Source organism: Phyllobates terribilis, unplaced genomic scaffold (assembly GCF_046119375.1).
Source record: "Phyllobates terribilis strain yellow unplaced genomic scaffold, ASM4611937v1 Scaffold_3__8_contigs__length_932513732, whole genome shotgun sequence".
Classification (NCBI taxonomy): domain Eukaryota; kingdom Metazoa; phylum Chordata; class Amphibia; order Anura; family Dendrobatidae; genus Phyllobates; species Phyllobates terribilis.
Genome location: NW_027362763.1, coordinates 324,261,790 through 324,285,271, shown reverse-complemented (window position 1 = coordinate 324,285,271; position 23,482 = coordinate 324,261,790). Strand labels below are relative to the sequence as shown.

The 23,482-nt window shown below is 45.9% G+C and overlaps 1 protein-coding gene across 4 annotated transcripts in view; it reads right to left on the bottom strand.

The window, feature by feature from the left end:
• LOC141259324 (probable cation-transporting ATPase 13A5) overlaps positions 1 to 23,482 on the bottom strand; it is a 749,831-nt gene that overhangs the window by 314,440 nt on the left and 411,909 nt on the right. For all 4 annotated transcript variants that reach the window (XM_073675084.1, XM_073675083.1, XM_073675085.1 and 1 more), the window contains 2 exons: positions 12,712 to 12,843; positions 12,111 to 12,281 (listed from right to left, as the gene is read on the bottom strand). In XM_073675084.1, coding sequence (XP_073531185.1) covers positions 12,111 to 12,281; positions 12,712 to 12,843 — 303 coding nt within the window. The remainder of the gene's footprint in view (positions 1 to 12,110; positions 12,282 to 12,711; positions 12,844 to 23,482) is intronic.

The following is a 23,482-nucleotide window of genomic DNA, read 5'->3' as shown; positions in this document are numbered from 1 at the left end:
GCGGCAAGGCCTGAGGTGGTCAGCGTTTTGGCGCATATCCTACCTCCTCCGAGGATTGCTGGATGTTTTCCTGCTACTATCCCAGTTCTATGACTCCCGTTAAAACAAAGCTTCAGGTGATGAATGATGGATGACGTGGTGGCAAAGTAGAAAGAGCAGGAGGAACAGGGACCATTCACATCAATATCAGGCCAGTCAACCAGATATGTCTTGTAGGATTTGTTTCTGTACCAAAAGGAGCAGTTCGACTACACAGTTAGAGGGCATACAGTGAGTAATGCCAACCAAAAATTTCGAGGCACTCCAATGCCCCTTGGAAGTGACATGAAGGTCAGAGGGCCTTAATAAAACCCTTTTTTCCATTTATAGCAACTGGGTCTCCTGTACACTGTTGGCCTAAGCAATGAATGGAAGGCTTTCCAAAAATTATGAGGAACTGCAATGCCCCTTGAAACAGACGTGGATTACAGCGTACTAAAAACCTTCTACCCATTATAGGGGAGTGGGTCTCCCTTAGTGTTCGTCTATGCATTGAAAAGCAAATGCTGACTAAAATTAGGATGAAATGCAATGCCCGTTGGAAGAGTCGTGGAGGTTAGAGGTAATTAAAATTTGAATGCCCCTTGGAAGAGCTGTGGAGTTCAGAGTGGTTTAACAAGATGGTTTTAATGCCCCTTGGAAGAGACGTGGAGGTCACAGTTGCTTAACAAGATGGTTTTAATGCCCCTTGGAAGAGACGTGGAGTTCAGAGTGGTTTAACAAGACGGTTTTATTGTCCCTTGGAAGAGATGTGGAGGTCCCAGTGGAATAAAAAGACAATATCAATGCCCCTTGGAAGAGTGGTTGAGGTCCCAGTGCAATAAAAAGACAATATCAATGGCCCTTGGAAGAGTGGTGGAGGTTACAGTGGAATAAAAAGACAATATCAATGCCCCTTGGAAGAGTGGTGGAGGTCGCAGTGGAATAAAAAGACAATATCAATGCCCCTTGGAAGAGTGGTGGAGGTCCCAGTGGAATAAAAAGACAATATCAATGACCCTTGGAAGAGACGTGGAGGTCACAGTAGCTTAACAAGACGGTTTTAATGCCCCTTGGAAGAGACGTGGAGGTCACACTGGAATAAAAAGACAATATCAATGCCCCTTGGAATAGACGTTCAGGTCCCAGTGACATAAAAAGACAATATAAATGACCCTTGGAAGAGACGTGGAGGTCACAGTAGCTTAACAAGACGATTTTAATGCCCCTTACAAGAGCCATGCAGTACAGCATATTACAAACATTATTCCCATTATTGGGGAGTGGGTCTCCCATAGTCTTTGCCTATGCCTTCCAAGCAAAAGCCGCCAAAAATTAGGATGGAGGAAATTGCAATACCCCTTACAAGAGCCATGCAGTACAGCATATTAAAAAGATTATTCCCATTATTGGGGAGTGCATCTCACATAGTCTTTGCCTATGCTTTCCAAGCAAAAGCAGCCAAAAATTAGGATGGAGGAGCTTGCAATGCCCCTTACAAGAGCCATGCAGTACAGCATATTAAAAACATTATTCCCATTATTGGGGAGTGGGAATTCCATAGTATTTGCCTATGCCTTCAAAGCAAAAGCTGCCAAAAATTAGGATGGAGAAACTTGCAATGCCCCTTACAAGAGCCAGGCAGTACAGCATATTAAAAACATTATTCCCATTATTTAGGAGGGGGTCTCCTATAGTCTTTGCCTATGCCTTCCAAGCAAAAGCTGACAAAAATTAGGATGGAGGAACTTGCAATGTCCCTTACAAGAGCCATGCAGTACAGCATATTAAAAACATTATTCCCTTAATTGGGGAGTGGGTCTCCCATAGTCGTTGCCTATGCCTTCCAAGCAAAAGCTGCCAAAAATTAGGACGGAGGAACTTGCAATGCTGGCAACACAGACCACGGTCACCCTGTTGGTATAGTGGTTGTGGAGGCTGAGGATAAGGAGAAAAGCAAAAAACAGCCGAAATGAGGAAGCGTCTACCCATGTGAAGCGGTGCATGGGAATACACCTCCCAAAATAACACAGTGGATTTGACTTTATGTTACTCTGCTGTCATTTGGTGGTGATGAGAAGTCTGGCCCCATCCAGCCCTTGTTCATTTTGATAAGGGTCAGCTTGTCAGCATTGTCAGTTGACAGGTAAGTGCGCTTATCAGTTATAATTCCCCCAGTGGCACTAAAAACACGCTCCGATAACACGCTAGCGGCAGGGCAGGCCAGGAGCTCCAAGGCGTACAGAGCGAGCTCATTCCAAGTGTCCTGCTTGGATACCCAATAATTAAAAGGCACAGAGGAATCACAGAGGACACTGGTACGGTCGGCAAGGTACTCCCTCACCAGCTTTTGAAACTTTCCACTCCTTGTGAGAGAACCCCGCGCCTCAGGGCCTGTAAGCTGGGCGGGTGTCAGAAAACTGCCCCAGAATGTTGACAGAGCTCCCCTGCCTCTGCTGGATTGGAGTTGCATCTCTCTCGCCTGTACGCCTCTGCCGCTAGCGTGTTCAGATGGGAATTTTTTTAACAGTTCTGCAGCAAGGGCCTTCTGGTACTGCCCCATTTTTGTAGACCCCTCTACCTCAGGAATAAGACAGCGAAAGTTCTCCTTGTAGCGGGGGTCTAAAAGAGTCACCAACCAGTAATGACTGTCACCCAACATTTTGACAATGCGAGGGTCACGGTTAAGATAGCGTAGCATAAAGTCAGCCATGCTTGCCAGACTGGTAACGGGCAAGACTTCCGTGTCCTCACCAAGATCATGACTGACCATGCTCTCCTCCTCCTCCTCCCCCCCCCCCTTGTCCTCAGGCCACCCACGCTGAGGTCTTATGTGTGGAGTCTGACCTGAATATCGACGGCCTTGTTGCAGCTGGTACTCCACAACTGCTCTCTTCTGCTCACAAATCCTTTGCAACATGTAGAGGGTAGAGTTCCAACGTGTGGAGACATCACACACCAGTCGGTGTGCGGGAAGCTGCAAACGCTGCTGTAACACAGCAAGGGCGGCGGAAGCTGTAGCCTACTTTCGAAAATGAGCTGACAGGTGGCGTACTTTGACGAGCAGTTCTGGCAACTCGGGGTACGATTTAAGAGACCGCTGAACTAGGTTAAGCACATGAGCCAGGCCTGGTACGTGTGTGATCTCGCCTCGCCTCAGAGCCGCCACCAGGTTACGGCCATTGTCACACACGACCATGCCTAGATGTAGGTTCAGCGGTCTCAGCCACAGATCTGCCTGCTCTTTCATAACTGTCCACAACTCACAAGCAGTGTGAGGTTTATCAACTAAGCTTATGAGTTTCAGCACAGCCTGTTACCGCTTGGCTGAGGCAGTACTGCAGTGTTTCCAGCTTGTAACTGATGTGGTGATATCTGAGATGGAGGCTGAACATGAGGAGGAGGAGGAGGATGATGCGCAGGAGCTGTACATTGTTGGGGCAACTCTGACTGACATAGGGCCCACAATCCTCAGTGTGGGGAGGATGTGTTCCGTCCCAAGGTCCGACTGGGTCCCGGCTTCCACTATTTTTACCCAGTGTGCCATCAGGGAGATGTACCATCTCTGGCCACAAGCACTTGTCCACGTGTCCGTTGTCAGGTGGATTTTCCCAGTAACTGCGTTGTTGAGAGCACGGCAGATGTTTTGGGACACGTGCTTGTCTTGCGGGGATGGGACACCGGGCAAAATAGTGTCGGCTGGGGACCAAGTAACCAGGGACGGCCACCGCCATAAGGTTGTGGAAGGATTCCCTCTCCACCAGCCAAAAAGGCAGCATTTCCAACGCAAGCAGTCATAAAATGTGCGAATTTAGGACTGTGGCCTGTGGGGCGTTGGCTGGGAATTTGCGCTTTCGTTCAAAGGTCTGGGATATGGACAATTGAACGCTGCGGTGGGACGTGGACGTTGGTGTTGTTTCTTGAGAAACTGCCATAACAAGTGAAGACTGAGAGGAGGGGGAATCTTTGCATGCTGTATGGACAGGGCATTGCCTTGCACGCACAACAGAGGGTACTCTTACACGCACAACAGCGGAAGAAGCAGTGGTGACACCCGCTGACACTGGTCGTGAACCCTGGGGTTCGCCCCACAAAGTCTGGTGCTTTGCTGACATGTGCCTGATCATGCTGGTGGTGGTCAGGCTGGTAGTTTTGTCACCCCTGCTGATGCTGGCCTGGCAGGTGGTGCAAATGGCCTTTTTGGGGTTATCAGCAGAGTCTTTAAAAAAATTCCAGACTCTGGAAGACCTACTGGTTGTACTGGCAACGTCCCTCGTGTTGGTGTTAAGGGGAACGGTTGCCCGCCTTCTGTCTGCAGTCACCACACTTCTTCTTCCTGCCTGTTGGAGTACTCTACCTCCCTCCCCCTGTGTGCTGCAGGCCTTGCTCTGCGTGTCCTCCTGCCACATTGGGTCAGTTACTAGATCATCCACCACCTCCTCGTCTTCCACTTCCGCACCACGGTCCTCCTCCTCACTTCGTGGCAATTGTGTCTCGTCATCGTCCACTACTTGTGACAAATTGCCAGCGTCGACTTCCTGTGGCCGTGGCTGTTCAAATATTTGGCCATCGCTACATGGGATCTCCTCTTCCATCACTTCAAGCGGAGGGGCCCAAATATGGAAATGGACCAGTGAACAGCTCTTCAGAGTGTCCAACTGTGGGATCAGTTGCTGTCTGACAACACTTGGCATGGTGGGAGGAAGGAGCATCAGGGTGAGGAGGAGTATGCGGTCGAGACTCATGGCTACTAACACTTGACCGTGTGGAAGACAGACCGGAGGTGGTGGTGCCCAGGTGACTGGAAGTATTATCTGCTATCCAATTAATAACCTGTTCACACTGATCAGTTCGCAATAGTGGTACTGTTGTTCAGTGCTTCCCTAGTAATTCGGTCAAGAACTGGGAGCGAGAAGATGTGGCTGTTGGTTGTGGCACATTTTCACCTTGGTCACGACCCCGTCCTCTGCACGCACCATCACCAGAACGTCCAGTTCCACGTCTCTTGCCACGCACCTTGCCCAATGTAAATAAAGTAAAGTAGCTTACACTCGCACGATCAATGGCAAAAGGGTAATAAAAAGGAGATTAGAACAGTTCTAGTTCTCTGGCCTACACAAGAATCTTTTAAACAGATATATTTGTGTCTGAACAGTCAGCGAGACTCTCAAACAGTTTTTTTTATGGCAAAAAGGTGGATAACACCCAGATTTGAACCGTGGAAGAGGAAAACCACAGTTCTAATTTCCTGGCATATACCAGACTTTTTTAAATAGATATATTTGTGTCTGAACAGTCAGCGAGACACTCAAACTTTTTTTTTTATGGAAAAAAGGCAAAAAAGTGGATAATACAGAGATTTGAACCGTGGAACTGCAAAACCACAGTACTAGTTATCTAGCCAAAACCTGACTCTTTTAAACAGATATATTTGTGTCTGAACACTCACAGACACACTCAATTTTTTTTTTTTGGGGGGGGGATATCAAAAGGTTAATAAGTCTGACTGAGGAAAAAAAAAAAGAGAATTTAGATGAAAAAAAAAAGGATTTTTCCTGGCCCCTGAGACCTGGGGCTAAGTCTAGCAATTTGAGCAGCAGCAGCACACAGGACTGTAATGCAGTGTTTGTTGGTATAACCACTGCTTCTCCTATACAGCCTGCCTGCCTGCCTGATATCTGGGATGGATATTAGTCCTCAGAAGGACTGTTTGTTTGATTTTGCAGGCTTTAGAGACCCTACACTACCCTTTTCACAGTATAAATCTCTCCCTAGCTCAGCAGCACTCTCCCTACACTGTCTGATCTGGAGCGACTGTGTCCAAGATGGCGGCACCCGGTTTTAAATACTCGAGGTGACGCTGTGTGGCCAGCAAATCACTGTAATGCCCACAACCAACATGGCTGCGGCATTACAGTGACTGGCTGGCAATCCCTGCATGTTCATTGGCTCTGTAAAGAGCGCCAAACATACGGGGCGGAGACCCGACCTCCCGCCCGAGTAACCCGAAAATGCTCGGTGCTCACCGAACATTCCGAGTAGTGAGATACTCGGGCGAGTACCGAGCAGTGTTGAGCATGCTCGCTCAACACTATTCCTAAAGTAATGCAATAGGGGACATCTCATTTTGAAATTGTTTGGAGAATATGTCATAGGTTTTATCGGCCTCATGCACACTAACAAATTTCTTTTGTCTGTTAGTAACGTTATACGGCAGGCCATATCTAATCTTTTCATTTAGGCTGTGTGCCCACAACGTTTTTCAAGCGTTTTTGCCGTGGAATTTTCACAGCGAAAACGCTTAAAAAACACTTGGTAATACATGCCCCATGGTCCCCAATGATAATCCGCATGTGATGTGCACATGCTGCGGAAATTTACACTGCGGATTATCATTGCGGAAAAATACACAGCATGTCCATTAATTTTGCGGACACGGAGCATAATCACGGCCATTGACTTGCATTGGACCTCGTGACATCTGCATCACTGCATCTGCACATGCGGATATCACACAGTTCAATGTGCGGATGAGCCGGTTGCATGGATTTATATAGTATAATGTTCAATGTGCCGGTTGCATGGATTAATATAGTGTGAACAAGTTGTCAAGCACTTTTCCAAGTGATGCTAAAATCGCTTGTAAAAGCGCTTGATAACCCGTATGCAGAAATGCATGCAAAAACGCTTGACAAACGCTTCTACCTGGCGGGAAAAACACATGTAAAAAACGCATGCGTTTTTCCTGCCAGGGAGAAGCGGAAAAAATATGCAGCATTTCTGCATTGTGGGCACATAGCCTTAGTGTTGTTGAAATTCAGGTGTGTACTGAGCTATTGCACATGAAAAAAACATATTTTTCTTTAGTAAATTGCTTGCTCCTACCACTGTATCGGACCAACATGAGTGGGAAAAAGAGAGGTCATGGTGGAAGGGGGAATAGGCTTGGTGTTCAAGGTGTACGTGAGGCACGTGGTAATGTTAGTGAAAATACTAGTGAACCAACACAAACAGGTCCAAAGACAGCTGACAATTTAGGTTAGTGGACGGCCTACTGCATTCCCTTCCTTTGGCAGCCGCGCAGCGATATGCCTTGTTGATAAGGCCCAGAAAGAGCAGGTGCTCCAGTGGATGGCAAGTTCTGCTTCCAGTTCCCTCTCCTCTTCTTCCTCCACCTCAACATCACAGGCAGTACAGTCCACAGAGGTGGCACCCCAATTACCCATGCTTCCCACCGCGTCACAACTGGCCAACTGCCCAACTGACTGTAGCGAACCACAGATGGGCGAGTCTGTAGAACTCTTCACCCATTCTACCCCGTGGGATAACACATTGGATGATGACGACGTTGAACATCCTACTTGGTGTGAACCCAGAGTCACACAGCCGAGTAGCTCATCTAAGGAGGTGGAGGAGGAAGACGAGGAGGTTACATTTCGCCCTACAGCGCAGACACGGAGTGATGCAAACACGTAGAGCACTGCATCCTTAGCAGCAAGGGTTTGCTTAGCATAGGCCATTTTTGTCACTGCAAAGGATGAGCCAACTCACGTTATATGCAAACTTTGCGATAGAAAACTCAGTAGAGGGAAAAACTGCAATAATTTGACTACTACATGCATGCACGTTCACATGCTCAAACAACATTCTTTACGCTGGGAATCTTACTGCGCTGAAATGAGGACCGGCGCACCTCAACAACCATCAGCTGCCCCATCAAACGCATCCGCTGCTTCTTCCTCTTCCTCTTTTACCATGCCAAGGTGTGTCACGCAGGTGTCCGACAGAACCAGCTGTATACCCACTGCAGTTAGGCTGAGTGACAGCCCGTCTGCTGTAAGTGAAGTGGACATGCCTGCTGTGTTTGTTTCTGTGAGCACACCACATGTTTCTCAATTAACGGTATCATCTCCGCCTGCACCTCACTCATGGTCTATCGGTTTGTCCGTTTCACCATATTGGGTTGGCTGTAGTGTAACCTTCCCGTTCTGCAGTCTAAGTTGTGTAAGGTTGCGTACCAGTCCTTGCTGCACTCTGCCTGCTGCACTCTGATACTGACTCTGCCAGCTGCACTCTGATACTGACTCTGCCTGCTGCACTCCTGATACAGGCTCTGCCTGCTGCACTCCTGATACAGGCTCTGCCTGCTGCACTCCTGATACAGACTCTGTCTGCTGCACTTCTGATACAGACTCTGCCTGCTGCACTCTGATACAGACTCTGCCTGCTGCACTCTGAAACAGACTCGGCCTGCTGGACTCCTGATACAGACTCTGCCTGCTGAACTCCTGATACAGACTCTGCCTGCTGCACTCTGCTACAGACACTGCCCACTGCACTCTGATACAGACTCTGCCTGCTGCATTATCTAATCTGTCCTACTTGTCCAGCTGCTGCGCGTCCGTTGGTCTGTCCTGGAGTTGCACCTGGCATTCATCGGGAGCCAAGTCTAACCTCACCATCAGAGACTCTAGTGAACAGTCCGGTGCTCGCTTAGTCATGCCCCTCCAGGCTCTCCGGGGTCCGTGGCACAGTGGTTCCAGAAACCATGTCCGTAACAGTGCACCCTCGCAGTCAGGGTCCTCTCTCCTGTTGTATCAGTCGGTGACCCCTTTTGACATGTAAAGCGCAACTGAATAAATGTCATTGTCACAGTAATAATAATTATAGTACTTGTACTCTGGGACAATTGATGGCACTTCCCTGGAGTCTACATCTAATTTGATGTGTTTTGGCAGCTTTTGGTCTATTTCTAGATTTTGTATATTCATTTTTTTGGTTCCCCCATTGACTACTATGGGATTCGGAAATGTTCAACGAGCATTCGGAGAATAAAATCGGCGAATATCAATTTGTTTGGCGAACTTTTCCAAACCGAAGATTGAAATGTTCACTCATGCCTACTCACAACCCTAAACAGCTATTTAGTACTTTCAAGTCCCTCGTCTGTCCACCAGCTCCCCCTCCCTCTCCTCTCATCTCAGCTGAAGACTTAGTCTCATTCTTCATGCAGAAGATTGACAACATAGGGCAAAGCTTTTGCTTTATGTCCTAACAGCCTCTTCTCTCACATAACGTTTTAACGCTCCTCCTCCAAAACCAGCTTCCTCGCCATGACGGAAGATCATCTTTACTCTCCAAATCACATCTCACCAACTGTGAACTTGACCTAATACCATCCCACCTCATTCCAAACCACATCACAGTCTTCATCCCAAGCCAAACTCTCCTTTTCTACCTGTCACTAACAACTGGCATCTTCCCCTCATGATTCAAACATACCTCGATCACACCCATCCTCCAAATCACTCCCTTGACCCATCCTATCTTTAGCTATCACCCCATCTCACTTCTCCCCTATGCCTCCAAACTTCTGGATCAACATGTCTATTTTGAACTGTCCTCCCACCTTTCCTCCTGCTTCCTCTTTGACCGCTTACAATCAGGCTCCCGACCTCACCATTCCACTGAAACTGCCCTAACTAAAGTCACCAACGACCTACTAATTGCCAAATCCAAGCCAGACTACTCTGTCTTCCTCCTCCTAGACCGGTCATCTGCCTTCGACACAGTAGACCATACCTTCTTGCTACAGCCTCTCATCTCTCGGCATCACAGATTTGGCCCTTTCTTGGATCTTTTCATACCTAACCGACAGGACATTCAGTGTCTCCCATTCACACACCACCTCCTCATCTCACCCCTATGTGTCTGCATCCCCTAAGGTTCAGTTGTAGTGCCCAGGTTTTTCTCAATTTACATCTTCTTCCTGGGACAGCTCATAGTCTCACGGCTTTCAGTATCACCTCTATGCTGATGACACACAGATCTACCTCTCTGGACCTGATATTACCTCCTTACTAACGAGAATCTCACAATGTGTGTCCTGTATTTCATCTTTCTTCTCTGCTAAAAATTAACAGGGATAAAACAGAATGCATCATCTTTCCCCCATCTCATTCATCCCTCCCAACTGACCTATCCATCAAAGTGAATGGCTGCTCACTCTCCCCAGTCGCGCAAGCTTGACTCTGATCTATCCTTCAAACGTCAGATCGAAATCCTTTCCACTTGCTGCTGACTCCAACTCCAAAGTATCTCGGGGATCCACACATTCCTCAACCATGAATGTAGAAAAACATCAGTGCACGCCCTCATCATCTCCCGCCTCGATTACTACAAGCTTCTGCTCTGTGGCCTCCCTTCTACCACTCTCACACCCCTCCAATCAATCCTAAGCTGTGCTGGCTGATTAATCCACCTGTCACCCCTCTATTTCCAAGCTTCTCCCCTCTATCAATCCCTGCGCTGGCTCCCTGTTGCCCAGAGACTCCAGTTGAAAAGCCTAACTTTGGCATACCAAGCCATCGAAAACCTGTGTCCTTCATACATTTGTTACCAAGTCTCCCTGTACTAGTTACCTGCACGCAACCTCCCATCCTTCCAAGATCTCCTTCTCTACTTCCCTCTTATCTCTTCTTGTCACGATCGCATACAAGATTTGTCCCATTAATCTCCACTACTGTGTAGCTCTGTACTTCAACCCATCACATTCTTGCCTACCATACAAACCTTGAAAAGGAAGCTGAAGACTTCTTGTGACAAGCGTACAATCTGTGGTAACCCTCGCTCCAGCATACCACTGCACGACTAGCTGTACCCTGAGATACTGTATCCTCACCCATCCCTTGTAGATTGTTTGTGCACCCTCACGGGCAGGGTCTTCTCTCCTTTTGTGCCAGTCAATGAGTCACCGACATGTAAAGCGCCACGAAATAAATGTTGCGGTAATAATAATAACAGTAATAATTTTTATAGTACTTGTACTGTGGGTATTGATGGCACTTTCCAGGTGTCTCCCCCTAATTTGATGTGTTTTGGCAGCTTTTGGGAACATTTAAAGGTGTTGTGTATGCATTTTTATTGTCATCCCATTGAATCCTATGGCGTTCGGTAATGTTTGACGAACATTCGACGAATAAATCGGCGAATATTGCAAATTCAGCAATCGTAATCCGAATCGAATATTGAAACATTCGCTCATCTCTAACAGCAACCCACCGGTGACCCATGAGCACATCACAGGCACGCCGATGGGTGCATGAAATGATGTGCCCCCATGCCTGTGCGTGTTAAATACTAATGTCAGAGATTGACAATGGCATTTAATAGTCTAACAGTCATGGGCTCCACTTTACTCCACCTGCAAATATTAGAAGCATATTAGAAGCAGGTCCTGGCTGTAACACACACCAATGGCCTGCTGGGTATGGGGTGACCCCATGAGCCCACTCCATACACCCACTTCTGACTTCCGCTGTACATGTACGGCGCATGTCACGAAAAGGTTAAAGGGCTTCCCTCATTGTGTCCAGTATGTCTGCAGAGAATCTATGCCTAGGAGAACCAAATGTTTAAAAAATTGGGTATAGTTTGTAAATCACTATACTGTTATCAACATCATCGTTATTAATGTTATTTATCAGACGCAGTATTTTCCGAAAAATGTTTTATTGGAAATATCTGTTTGGTTTGTAAAATACATTTTCAAACACTGTGTTAGAAAGCTTTGAGGCAATATAAGGTGTCTGCTGTCTTTCATTCAGCATCCTTGCATATTTTCTGGGTCAAAGAGAAACTATAAGACCATCTCTACCTCTGGAGGACTCAATTTATGCATATATTAAATAATTTGCCCAATGATTGTAAAGGAAGCTGTGTATTTCCTCCCTTTTACCAAAACAGAGTAAAACCACGTTTAAAAATTGGCTGCGATGCTGGAAGAAAGTCTCTTGCTGCGATATTCATTAAAAGGTTCTTTAATGTCTACTACGCATTTCAATGCTGTACTGGCATCTTTATCAAGTGTAAAAAAAAACAATTCCTCCCTGTGTCATTTCTTCCATTTTGCCTGTGCTGGCGTTGCAGATTAATTGAGCATCTGCTGCCAAATTCTAGCATAAATTACAGAAGACTGCGTGGGGTTCCAACACCACCTTATTAATCTATCACATTGATTGTTAAAAATACGTAACCTCTTTCGGCAGCTTTTAAACTATATACCGTACATATGTGAAAACCAAAATACCCACCAGTTTGTAGGACAACAGCTTTTACAAGATCTTGACTGCTTCTTTTAGTCTGGATGACCTCAGTTCCACAAAAAAGAACATGTTTTTTGTAGTCATCACCACTGTGTTCCATCCAAGGAAAGGAATTGTTAATATTTGGGAGTGGTGTCTTCGTCACAGGGATACTTTCACCTTGAAATTGAATTTAAAGGTATGTTTTTAAGTTATCTGTAAATCAATTTTCCGGTTCATGAGCATGAAGATCCATCAGTGTCACATACTTGCAGAGTATAGACAAATATTAAGTAAATAAAAGCAAATCAATGCAAAATAAATTTGAACCTTTCATTTCAACAAATAGCTTTGGATTACATGTAAGAAATTAAGCTAAATGGGGTAACTTATAAATGAAGTCTTTTTCGATCCTCTCTAATTTCTTTTATTGACGTAATAGCAGTGAGTCAGCACATGCTATGATGCCTCATAAAAGCCTTAAAACACTCTAGACTCTACTGTCCGCAATATACCCTTGCAAAAACTTAAAGGAATTACTGTATAATATCTCAACAATTAAAAATTTAGATAATTTTAAATAATGGAGAAAATAATGAAATATCCATACCGGTTAACATTGCTTCATTCACAGTACATCCTCCATTGATTAAAATGGCATCACATGGTAAGAAAAGCTTGTTTCCTCCCAAAACAATGACATCGCCTGGAACCAAGGACTGAGATTGGACTTCGGTAAGTTCTGTTAAAAATAAACACAACAATAATTACATTAAAAAAATATTTCTAGGAGAAGAAAGGTCAAACAATATTTAACCGGTTCCTGACCGCCCACTGTAGATAAACGTCGGCGCTTGCTGGGCTCTGTGCAGAGCCGACGTTTAAAAACGGTGGGTGGTCTCGCAGCGCTCAGGGCCCCCAGGGTCCTACAAGCGCTGCGATTGCGGTGCAGAGCATTAACTCTGACAGGGGACATCATCGGGACCTGATTGGATCTGGTCCCAATGATGTTAACCCTTTGCTGTCTTCTATATGCCGCGATCTATAGTGATCGTGGCATATAGAAGAGAGCAGGAGGAGAGGGGGTCGTCCACTTACCTCTCTGACGGCCCCCTTATACCTTCCAGGACCTGACGTTGCTATGGCAGCTGGAGGTCACATGATCGCCTCCAGATCTGCCATATATGGTGTCCTGCCTGGCTCAGCCTGCAGCTGAAACCTGGCAGGAGACTCTGACTGTGAAACAGTCAGCGAAGATCTCATGTAATGTAATACATGTCTATTAGATTACATGAGATCAGTGATCAGAAAAATAAAAATTAATGTCCCATACAGGGACTAAGTAAAAATGTAAAAAAAAAGTAAAAAAAAATGTTTTTAAACTGTTAAAAAAAATCACAAAATAAATAAAAATAAATAAAATATTAAACCAATAAATCCGTATATTTATGCAAAACAAAAAAAAGTACACATATTTGGTATCGCCGCGTCCGAAACAACCCAATCTATAAAACTGTCACACTAATTAACTCCTTCTGTGCACACCGTTATAAAAATAAATAAAAAACGGAGCAAAAAAATATGCTTTTTCATCATATCGCCAAACAAAAAGTGGAAAAAAATGCGATCAAAATGCAAAATGGAAATAAAAATGGTACCAATGAAAACATCATCATGTTCCGCAAAAAAAAAGCCACCATACAGCTCCATCAGCCGAAAAATAAAAAAGTTAAAGCGCTCAGAATAAAGCAATGCAAAAAAAATATTTTTTCTATTAAATTGTTTTATTGTGTAAAAGCGCCAAAACATAAAAAAAATATACAGTAAGTGTAGTATCGCTGTAAACGTACCGACCCGAAGAATAACGCTGCCTGATCACTTTTACCACACCCAGAACGGCATAAAAAAAAACTCCAAAAACAATTCCTGAATTGTTGGTTTTTGTTAATTTTACCTCCCAAAAAACGGAATAGAAAGCGATCAAAAAATGTCACGTACCCAAAAATGGTACCAATAAAAATGTAAACTCGTTCCGCAAAAAACAAGCCATCACATGACTCTGTCGGCCGAAATATGGAAAAATTATAGCTCTCAAAATATGGCGATGCAAAAACTAGATTTGGAAAAAAAAGCGTCTCTTAGTGTTTGACAGCTGTCAGTCATAAAAACCCGATATAAATCTGGTATCTCTGTAATCGCACCGACCCGAAGAATAAAGTAATCTAATCAGTTATATCACACGTGGAACGGCGTAAAAAATAAATAAAACCAATTCTTCACCTGCTACTGATTTGTTTATTGTGTCTCCCAAAGATCGCTGTAAGGCTCTGCTCACATTTATCCTGTGCTCTGCGCTGAGCACTTACACCAGAGTTTCCGTGTAAATCTCTGAAATACGTGATTCAGATGGAACCCATGATGGAAGATTCCCTGTAATGAGGCAGATATATGCCACTGTGGATGCCATCTGGCCTGTGATACCACGGTGTCATTTGTTTTAGGCATGCATAAAAGTGTGGTTGGCCACAAAAAGGACACTGCTAAACAGAGGCCAGACGGAGTCCAGAGTAACTCTGCTGCTTCATTACAGTGAATGGATCCCGCAGGGGTTTCATCTGAATTACATCACTTGGAAATTTAGATGGAAACCCCGATGTAAGTGCTCAGCCTAGAGCACCGGATAAATGTTACGTAAAATGTTGCCAATAAAAGCTTCAACTCAGTCCTCAAAAAAGCTAGTCCCCACTCAGGTCCGTCATCTGTTAAAAATATAAGGGACTTCCAAGTTACTTGTAGCAGAAAGGCTCTGGAAAAGTGAAATGGCCCTTGCCCCCCAAAAGAAATTCAGAAAATTTTGTGCTCCCATATCCAAATGCCTATTCTACAATAATTTGTTCTCCAATTGTCAAATAGCGCTCCGTCCTTCCCAGATCTCGCCGTATGGCTGAGCGGTACGATACAGCCACATATGGGGTATTGCCACTTTTAGAAGAAATTGTGTGACACATTTCGGCACCATTTTTACCCATTACCCTGTGTGAAAATGTAAAATCTGAGGGTAAAACATTTTTTTGAGGTAAAAATATAATTATGCTTTTTTCACTGCCCAATAGTATAAATTTAAAAATTAAAAAATACTCACTACTTCACTAGATGAATTCCTTGAGAGGTGTAGTTTACAAAATGGGGTCACTTGTGGGGGTTTCTGCTGTTTCGTCATGTCAGCGACTCTTCAAATGTGACATGGTGTCTGCAACCTATCCCAGCCAACATAGCGCTCCTTTCTCTTTCGAACCCTGCCGTACACCAAAGCAGTGGTTTTCCCCCACATATGGGGTATCGGCGTACTCAGGAGAAATTGAACAACAAATTTCACGGTGCAATTTATCCTGTTACCCTTAAGATAATGCAAAATTAGGGAATGAAAAACATTTTTTTGTGGGAAAAATGTGAAAATTTTATTTTTACAGCTCATTATTATAAACTTCTGTGAAGCACCTTGGGGTTCAAGGTGCTCACCACACATCTACATAAGTTCCCTAAGGGGTCTAGTTTCTAAAATAGTGTCACTTGTGGGGGGTTTCCACTGTTTAGGCACATCAGGGGCTCCCCAAATGCAACATGGCGTCCGCTAATTATTCAGACAAATTTTACATTCAAAAAGTCTAATGGCGCGCCTTCCCTTCCGAACCCTGCAGTGCACCCAAACAGTGGTTTGCCTCCACATATGGGGTATCAGCGTGTTCAGGAGAAATTGCACAACAAATTTCATGGTGCAATTTATCCTATTACCCTTATAATAATGCAAAATTAAGGGATGAAAAACGTTTTTGTGGGAAAAATGTGAAAATTTTATTTTTACAGCTCAATATTATAAACTTCTGTGAAGCACCTTTGGGTTTAAGGTGCTCACCACACATCTAGATAAGTTCCCTAAGGGGTCTAGTTTCCAAAATGGTGTCACTTGTGGGGGGTTTCCACTGTTTAGGAACATCAGGGGCTCTCCAAACGCAACATGGCGCCTGCTAATTATTCAGACAAATTTTACATTCAAAAAGTCTAATGGCGCTCCTTTCCTTCCGAACCCTGCAGTGCACCCAAACAGTGGTTTTTCATCACACATGGGGTATCAGCGCGCTCAAGAGAAATTGCAAAAAAAATTTTGGGGTCCAATTTTTCCTGATACCCCTGTGAAAATAAAAAAAAATTGGGTCTAAATTAACATTTTTGTGAAAAAAGTTAAATGTTAATTTTTTTCTTCCACATTCCAAAAATTCCTGTGAAGTACCTGAAGGGTTAATAAAGTTCTTGAATATGGTTTTGAGTACCTTGAGGGGTGCAGTTTTTAGAATGGTGTCACTTTTGGGTATTTTCTGTCATAAAGACCCCTCAAAGTGACTTCAAATATGATGTGGTCCCTAAAAAAATGTTTTTGCAAATTTTGTTGGAAAAATGAGAAATCGCTGGTCAACTTTTAACCCTTATAGCTCCCTAACAAAACAAAATTTTGGTTCCAAAATTGTGCTGATGTAAAGTAGACATGTGGGAAATGTTATTTATTAACAATTTTGTGTGACATATCTCTCTGATTTAAGGGCATAAAAATTCAAAGTTTGAAAATTGCAAAAATTTACAAAATTTTCGCCAAATTTCAGATTTTTTCACAAATAAACGCAAGTGATATCGAAGAAATTTTACCACTATCATGAAGTACAATATGTCACGAAAAAACATTCTCAGAATCAGGGAGATCCGTTGAAGCGTTCCAGAGTAATTGCTTCATAAAATGACAGTGGTCAGAATTGAAAAAATTGGCCCGGTCACGAAGGCAAAAACAGGCTCTCGTGCGAAGTGCTTAAGGGGGGTTTCTGTGGTTTCATAAATTGTGTAAGAGCAACATTGTATAACCATAACTCAGGTTTCATATCTTCACCTTTTTTCTTGCTACAGTGTGGTTACCACCGATACTGCCGTATGTTTTTTGTTTTTTATATATATTATATATATTTATAGATGACTGAAGAAAATTGATGTGAATTGAATTTACTGAAATTCGCAGGTCACAGCAAATTTGAACAATTTGCAGTTTGATTTACATGGATCTAAAAAAAATGACAGGTGCCATTTCACACATTGCTGATGATCACACTAGCCAGATAATCAAGATTCATCAAGACCTGTGTAAGCCTCTTCATGAATCAGGAGTGTTGGACACTTTTGAGTCTGATTCACATCAAATCCTCCCCCTGACTAGCTGGATTAAGATTTGTGGCATAGCGAACGTTGCTGCCCGTCATGAATTTGACAAGCAGTGGTCACCACACCCCTGTTCTGCCCTAGCTCCACATATTTTGATGGAACTGGGAGTGACAGGCATGAAGAAGGCAAAAGTTGCAAAATTTAAGTGCAGCTCCGAGCTTCTCCTAAATTTCACAACTTTTCAAAGCTTTTATTCCAGAATTCATAGCGTGAAAGCTTTGATATCTATAATATAGCCAGGGACGTGTCCTTCCGTCCGAAGCCTCTATAGACTGAGCATGCTCAGTGTGACACCATGACGACACTATGTCCAGGACAAGAAAGAGAGAAAGAGAGAGACAAATTCATGAGTACACCCCCATATTATCAGTACATTATATATACAGCAGTCAGCATAAGTGAGTATGACGCTCCCCCAGGGCTGTGGGGTACTCGGCAGCCGGGCCTCTGGATGCCGGTGGGGGATATCACGATGGCTGGCCCGGTCCGTGGCCCAGGGCGGTCAACAAAAAGGGGAATTATTTATAGGGGATTTGTAAAGTGTTCGTGACGCCCCCTGTGGAATACGGCTAAAGGGAGCCGCCGCTGCGGAGCAGTCCTCTGAGGCAGATGTTAGGGCAGCTTATGATGGAACGGCTCCCCACAGGTGGAGCGGGCCTCAGGGCAGCGTGGGGTAATGGATGGTGATACAGGGGAGAGACGGCCAGGGCGGTTCAGGAAGAAATTACAGACACTCACACGGGGATTCGCTTGGGTACCTTTACTGGTGTAGATGCAGGTATGATCCAGGGTACTCGGTAGGCAGGGTACACTTCTGGACTCTCCCCAGTGAGCGGGTATAGGGCCTCCTGATCCGTTGCTTCCACTTGCTAAGCTTCTGAACTGCCTGGAGCTTGGCCTGGCTTAATTACTATCTCTCTCCCTTGCACCTGCTGACCTGGTGGTAGGACCTTCTCTTGGAGATCACTCTCCCTGGACGCTGGGGCCTCCGTGACTCCTAGCCCTGGTATAGTAGTCAGCGTTGGTCGGCCTGGGACTTGTAGCCCTCCAGGTATCCGGTGGTCCCTACTGGGTATAAAGGGTCCCTGTAGGCTCTGACCCGGTGTCCGGTGTATATTTCGGGGTGAGCCTGGTACGCTCCTCTGCCCCCCTCAACTCCTCTCTCCTTTCCTCTTTGCCGTCGGCCACTCTCAGGGCCCTCACTACTGCAACAGCAGATGAGCTGCGTCTACGCTGCTCTCAGCGTCAGCACGCTCTTAGACTCTAACAACTAACTGAGCTGCCTGGCTCCACCCTCCATATATATATCCCTAACGGGCTCCCTCTGCTGGTCTGAGGTGGTAGGGTGGAGGTGTGTGAATGTAATGAGGGCCTCTTGTGGAGAAGTCCATCCATGCGCCCTACTGGGTTCTGTGGCACCTGTGCATAGCAGGGCGCCACATTCCCCCCTAGTACAATTCAGTACTCCTGCACTGAAGCATTATTTTAACATTTTACAACAATAACAACAATAATAACAATTGTAATAATTCTAATAACAATAGAGTTACAGTAAGTCCCATAACCTGGTGTCCATTTTACCGATGAAAGAACATGAGGGACCCGCCTGAAAACCCTCAACGTAGGCCCTGGGCATGGCTACAGGGCATAGGTGATCCAGGTGCTGGACCACGTCTTCGGCCACGCCAAATGGGTTTTTGTTCTGTGGTCGCTTAAGGAGGCACTCCAGGGAGTGTAACTATGTATAGGAACAGTTTTTGGGCTGCTCAAGTCCTCAGCCTACAAGTCTTTATACCCTGACGGGTAACTAAAGGCACATATATTGTCCAGTTCACGTAATAAACAATAACAGTAGCAATACCCACTGGGTAACTATTTACATGGTAGGCACTTCATTCTTATTCCCTATACCTGGCAGGGATCTGGCCTTTTGTACTGTGTGTTGACCTACGTAGTACTGGGGTGTTGTCGATGTCTGTGTTTGTACTGTCTGTTACCCTGTCAGATCAACGCGTGGGCAAATTGTAAAACTGTCTTAACCTCTCGATGGGACAGACAAGTACACTGGTTACTGGGCCAACTGGCTCTGCTTCTGCCGGTGATCCTTCTTCCGGGGATTCATCCTGAGCAGGCTCTTCTGGGGCACTTACAGGTCTTTCTTGCAGTGGAGGGTCTTCTGGCTGTTGGTAGAAGTGCATCACAGGTATTATTACGGCTCCATCCAGTTGAGGCCAATCTGTCGGGAAATCTCATAAGACAGTATGGAGTACATCTTCTTTGGGTCCTTCAGTCACTATAAGAGGCATTTCTTCTTGTGGCTTCAATAGACCTGGGCACAACTTCAAACGGTCTCTTGAGACTGCTGCAACTGTCTTACCTCCATCTTTACTGATTAGACAGGTTTTTCTATTGTCGAACCTGGAATCCAACTGTCACGGGTGTGTTGCCACGAAGATCGTCACGAGTACACAGCCTGACTTCTCGCAGCTGACTTGTTGGTGCTTTGTGTTTCTCGGCAGTGAGGGAGTTAATTCTCTCTCTCTCTCTGGGCTAGATGAGGTCCAGCCTCGCCCAGCTGCAATCAATACTTCTGTAGTTAGACTCCTTCATATACCTGCTGGTCTGTTTGGGAGGTGTCGGTGAAAGCATTTCATTCAGACTGACAGAGCGGATCGTGGTGTTTGGAGTTGCTGAGATAAGTGTATTTGGAAGTGTTTTTTCCCTTTCCTCGCTTTATCATTTATCTCCTTTCCCGTTGGTTTTCCCTCTGTTGTAGTTGAGAAGTTGTTTGTATGCAAGGTGGTTTTGGTTTTTCCCTTGTACTGTCTCGTTCGTCTAAATACTGTGTTTGGGCATATTATTTCTTGTTCCCTTTGGTTGTGATCGGGGTCCTTCTCAGGACTAGATTACTGAGGTGCAGGGATCTTCAGGAGGTAGGGGTTACGCTGGCGGCCTGGACCTCTGTACCTTTAACAGTACCTCCAGGTTGAGGGATTAGTCAGGGCCCCAGCTTAGGGTCAGCTTAGGCCTCCTACCTCCAGTATACAGAGACAGCGTGACATTTTCACCGACCCGCTTAGTTTTTCTCCAGCTACCATGGATCCAGTAGCCGGTCTAGCTCGGCAATTGCAGAGTTTGTCCATGGAGCTGGCGGACGTTAGGTCCAAGGTTTGGCATCCTCAGGAGCAAGCCGGACCAGAACCTAAAGTAGCTCTCCCTGATAGGTTCACTGGGGGGCGGGACAAGTTTTTTGTTTTCCGGGAGGCATGTAAATTGTACTTTCGGCTGCGGCCTCGGTCATCGGGGAGTGAAGAACAAAGGGTGGGAATTGTCATCTCGCTCCTACAAGGGGACCCACAATCTTGGGCGTTCTCTCTTCCCCCGGGTTCCCCGGCTCTCCAGTCAGTGGATAGGTTTTTTGCTGCCCTGGGACTCGTATATGATGACCCAGATCGGATCTCCCTTGCTGAGTCTAAGTTACGTAGGATCCAGCAGGGAGATCGTCCGGCGGAGGAATTCTGTTCGGAGTTCCGTAGGTGGGCCACGGACACCCAGTGGAATGACCCGGCTCTTAGGAGCCAGTTTTGTCATGGTTTATCCGACAAATTGCAGGATGTGTTGGCACAGTATGACTCTCCCGTGTCTCTGGAAGCCGCTATGGCCCTTGCTATTCGCGTGGACAGACGGCTTCGGGAGAGGTGCGGGATAACTCTACCCCCTGTGATGACTCCACCTCCTACAAGGTCCCCTCATATGGTGGTTCCCCTGGTCAGTCCTGAGGAGCCTATGCAATTAGGAGGGACATCATTTCGGGGGAGTGGACCGGTGGTGCGCCATAAGGCAGGAAGGTGTTTCTTCTGCGGGAGAAAGGGACATTTTATTGGGGGGTGTCCATCCCGTCCCTTGCAGAGTGAAGAGTCGTCGGAAAACTGTTGATCCCAGGTTGTGTGGTGGACGGCAATCTGGGAGTAGGTATTTCGTCCCTAGGTTCGTCTCAGTTTCTCGTACCGGCGGAGGTGGTGGTGGGTACGAGAACTGAGAGGATATCTGTTCTTCTGGATAGTGGGGCCGGGGCTAATCTGGTTGATGCTCGGTTTGCCCGGGTTCAAGGTATGCGGTTGAGTGAGTTGGCTAAACCCATTCCCATATTCTCGATCGATGCCAGGCCTCTCGGGCAGGGAAGTTTTTTGCAAGCTGTGCATGACGTAAAACTTCAAGTGTGGGCAATACATAAAGAACTGTTGTCTTGCTACGTGTTGGAGGGTCTTCCCACTCCTATTGTGTTGGGCCTTCCTTGGTTAGCTAAGCATAACCCGGTTATTAATTGGCAAACCAGGGAGATAAGCCAATGGAGTAAATTCTGTAATAAAAACTGCATGAACACGGTCATTGGTGCGGTTACTCCTTGGGTTTTACCTCCATTTCTGGCGGACTTTGAGGATGTATTCTCGGAGAATGGGTGTCAGGAACTACCTCCTCATCGCGTGTATGACTGTTCTGTAAAACTGCTCCCTGAGGCCAAGTTACCTAAAGCTAGGTTGTATAACCTTTCTGGTCCTGAGAGGCAGGCCATGAAGGATTATATCTCAGAAAGTCTGGCTAAGGGGCATATTAGACCTTCATCTTCACCGGTGGCTGCGGGGTTCTTCTTTGTTAAGAAGAAAGATGGAGGCCTACGCCCTTGCCTGGATTTCCGTGAACTTAATCGGATTACGGTCCGAGATCCGTATCCGCTCCCACTTATTCCCGATCTCTTTAATCAGATCGTGGGCGCCAAATGGTTCTCTAAGTTGGATCTCAGGGGGGCGTACAATCTGATTAGGATGAAGGAGGGGGATGAGTGGAAGACGGCGTTTAACACTCCGGAGGGGCATTATGAGAACCTTGTCATGCCATTCGGTCTGACTAATGCCCCGGCGGTGTTCCAACACTTTGTTAATGACATTTTTCGCCGCTTGGTGGGACAGTTTGTTGTCATATATCTGGATGATATCCTAATTTACTCGCCGGATCTGGTGTCTCATCAGGAGCACGTTAGGCAGGTGTTACAGATTTTGCGGGATAATAAACTGTATGCCAAGTGGGAAAAGTGTGTGTTCGCCGTACAGGAACTCCAGTTTTTAGGCTTCCTGGTTTCAGCGTCCGGTTTTCGTATGGACCCTGGGAAAGTGCGGGCAGTTCTTGAGTGGGATCGGCCAGAGAATCTTAAGGCACTACAACGTTTCCTGGGGTTTGCTAATTATTACCGAAAGTTCATTCGTAATTTCTCGTCCATGGTTAAGCCTCTCACTGACATGACTAAAAAGGGTACGGATTTTTCTAGGTGGTCTGACAAGGCTTGTCAAGCATTCTCCTCTTTGAAAAAATGTTTTGCCTCGGCGCCCATACTCATTCAACCTGATGCGTCTCAGCCATTCATTGTAGAGGTAGACACTTCCGAGGTAGGGGTGGGAGCAGTATTGTCACAGGGTTCGTCCCCTGGTAAGTGGCATCCGTGCGCCTTTTTCTCTAAAAAATTGTCGTCCGCTGAGAGGAATTACGATGTCGGCAATAGGGAACTCTTGGCCATTAAGTTAGCTTTTGAGGAGTGGCGCCATTTTTTGGAGGGGGCAGTTCATCCGGTCACCGTCATCACCGATCACAAGAACCTGCTATATCTGGAGTCCGCGAAACGTCTGAATCCCAGACAAGCTAGGTGGTCATTGTTTTTTACCAGGTTTAATTTTGTCGTTACATATCGTCCTGGGTCAAAAAATGTAAAGGCGGATGCCTTATCTCGTAGTTTCCCTGGGGCCGGGAATACGGACGACCCGATTCCTATCCTTCAGGAGGGGGTGGTGGTCTCGGCAGTATGCTCTGAGCTGGAGGAGGAGGTATTGGAGGCTCAGGGGGACGCCCCTGTTGGACCTCCAGGGAGACTGTTTGTTCCAGATCAGTTGCGACAGAAGGTGATCGAGGCACACCATAACTCAGTTTTTGCAGGACACCCGGGGAGTAAAGCAACTGTGGATCTCCTCTCGCGTCGGTTTTGGTGGCCTAACTTACATAAGGAGGTGGTAACTTTTGTCGCGTCCTGTGGGGTTTGTGCGCGCTCTAAGACCTCACATACCCGTCCGTCTGGG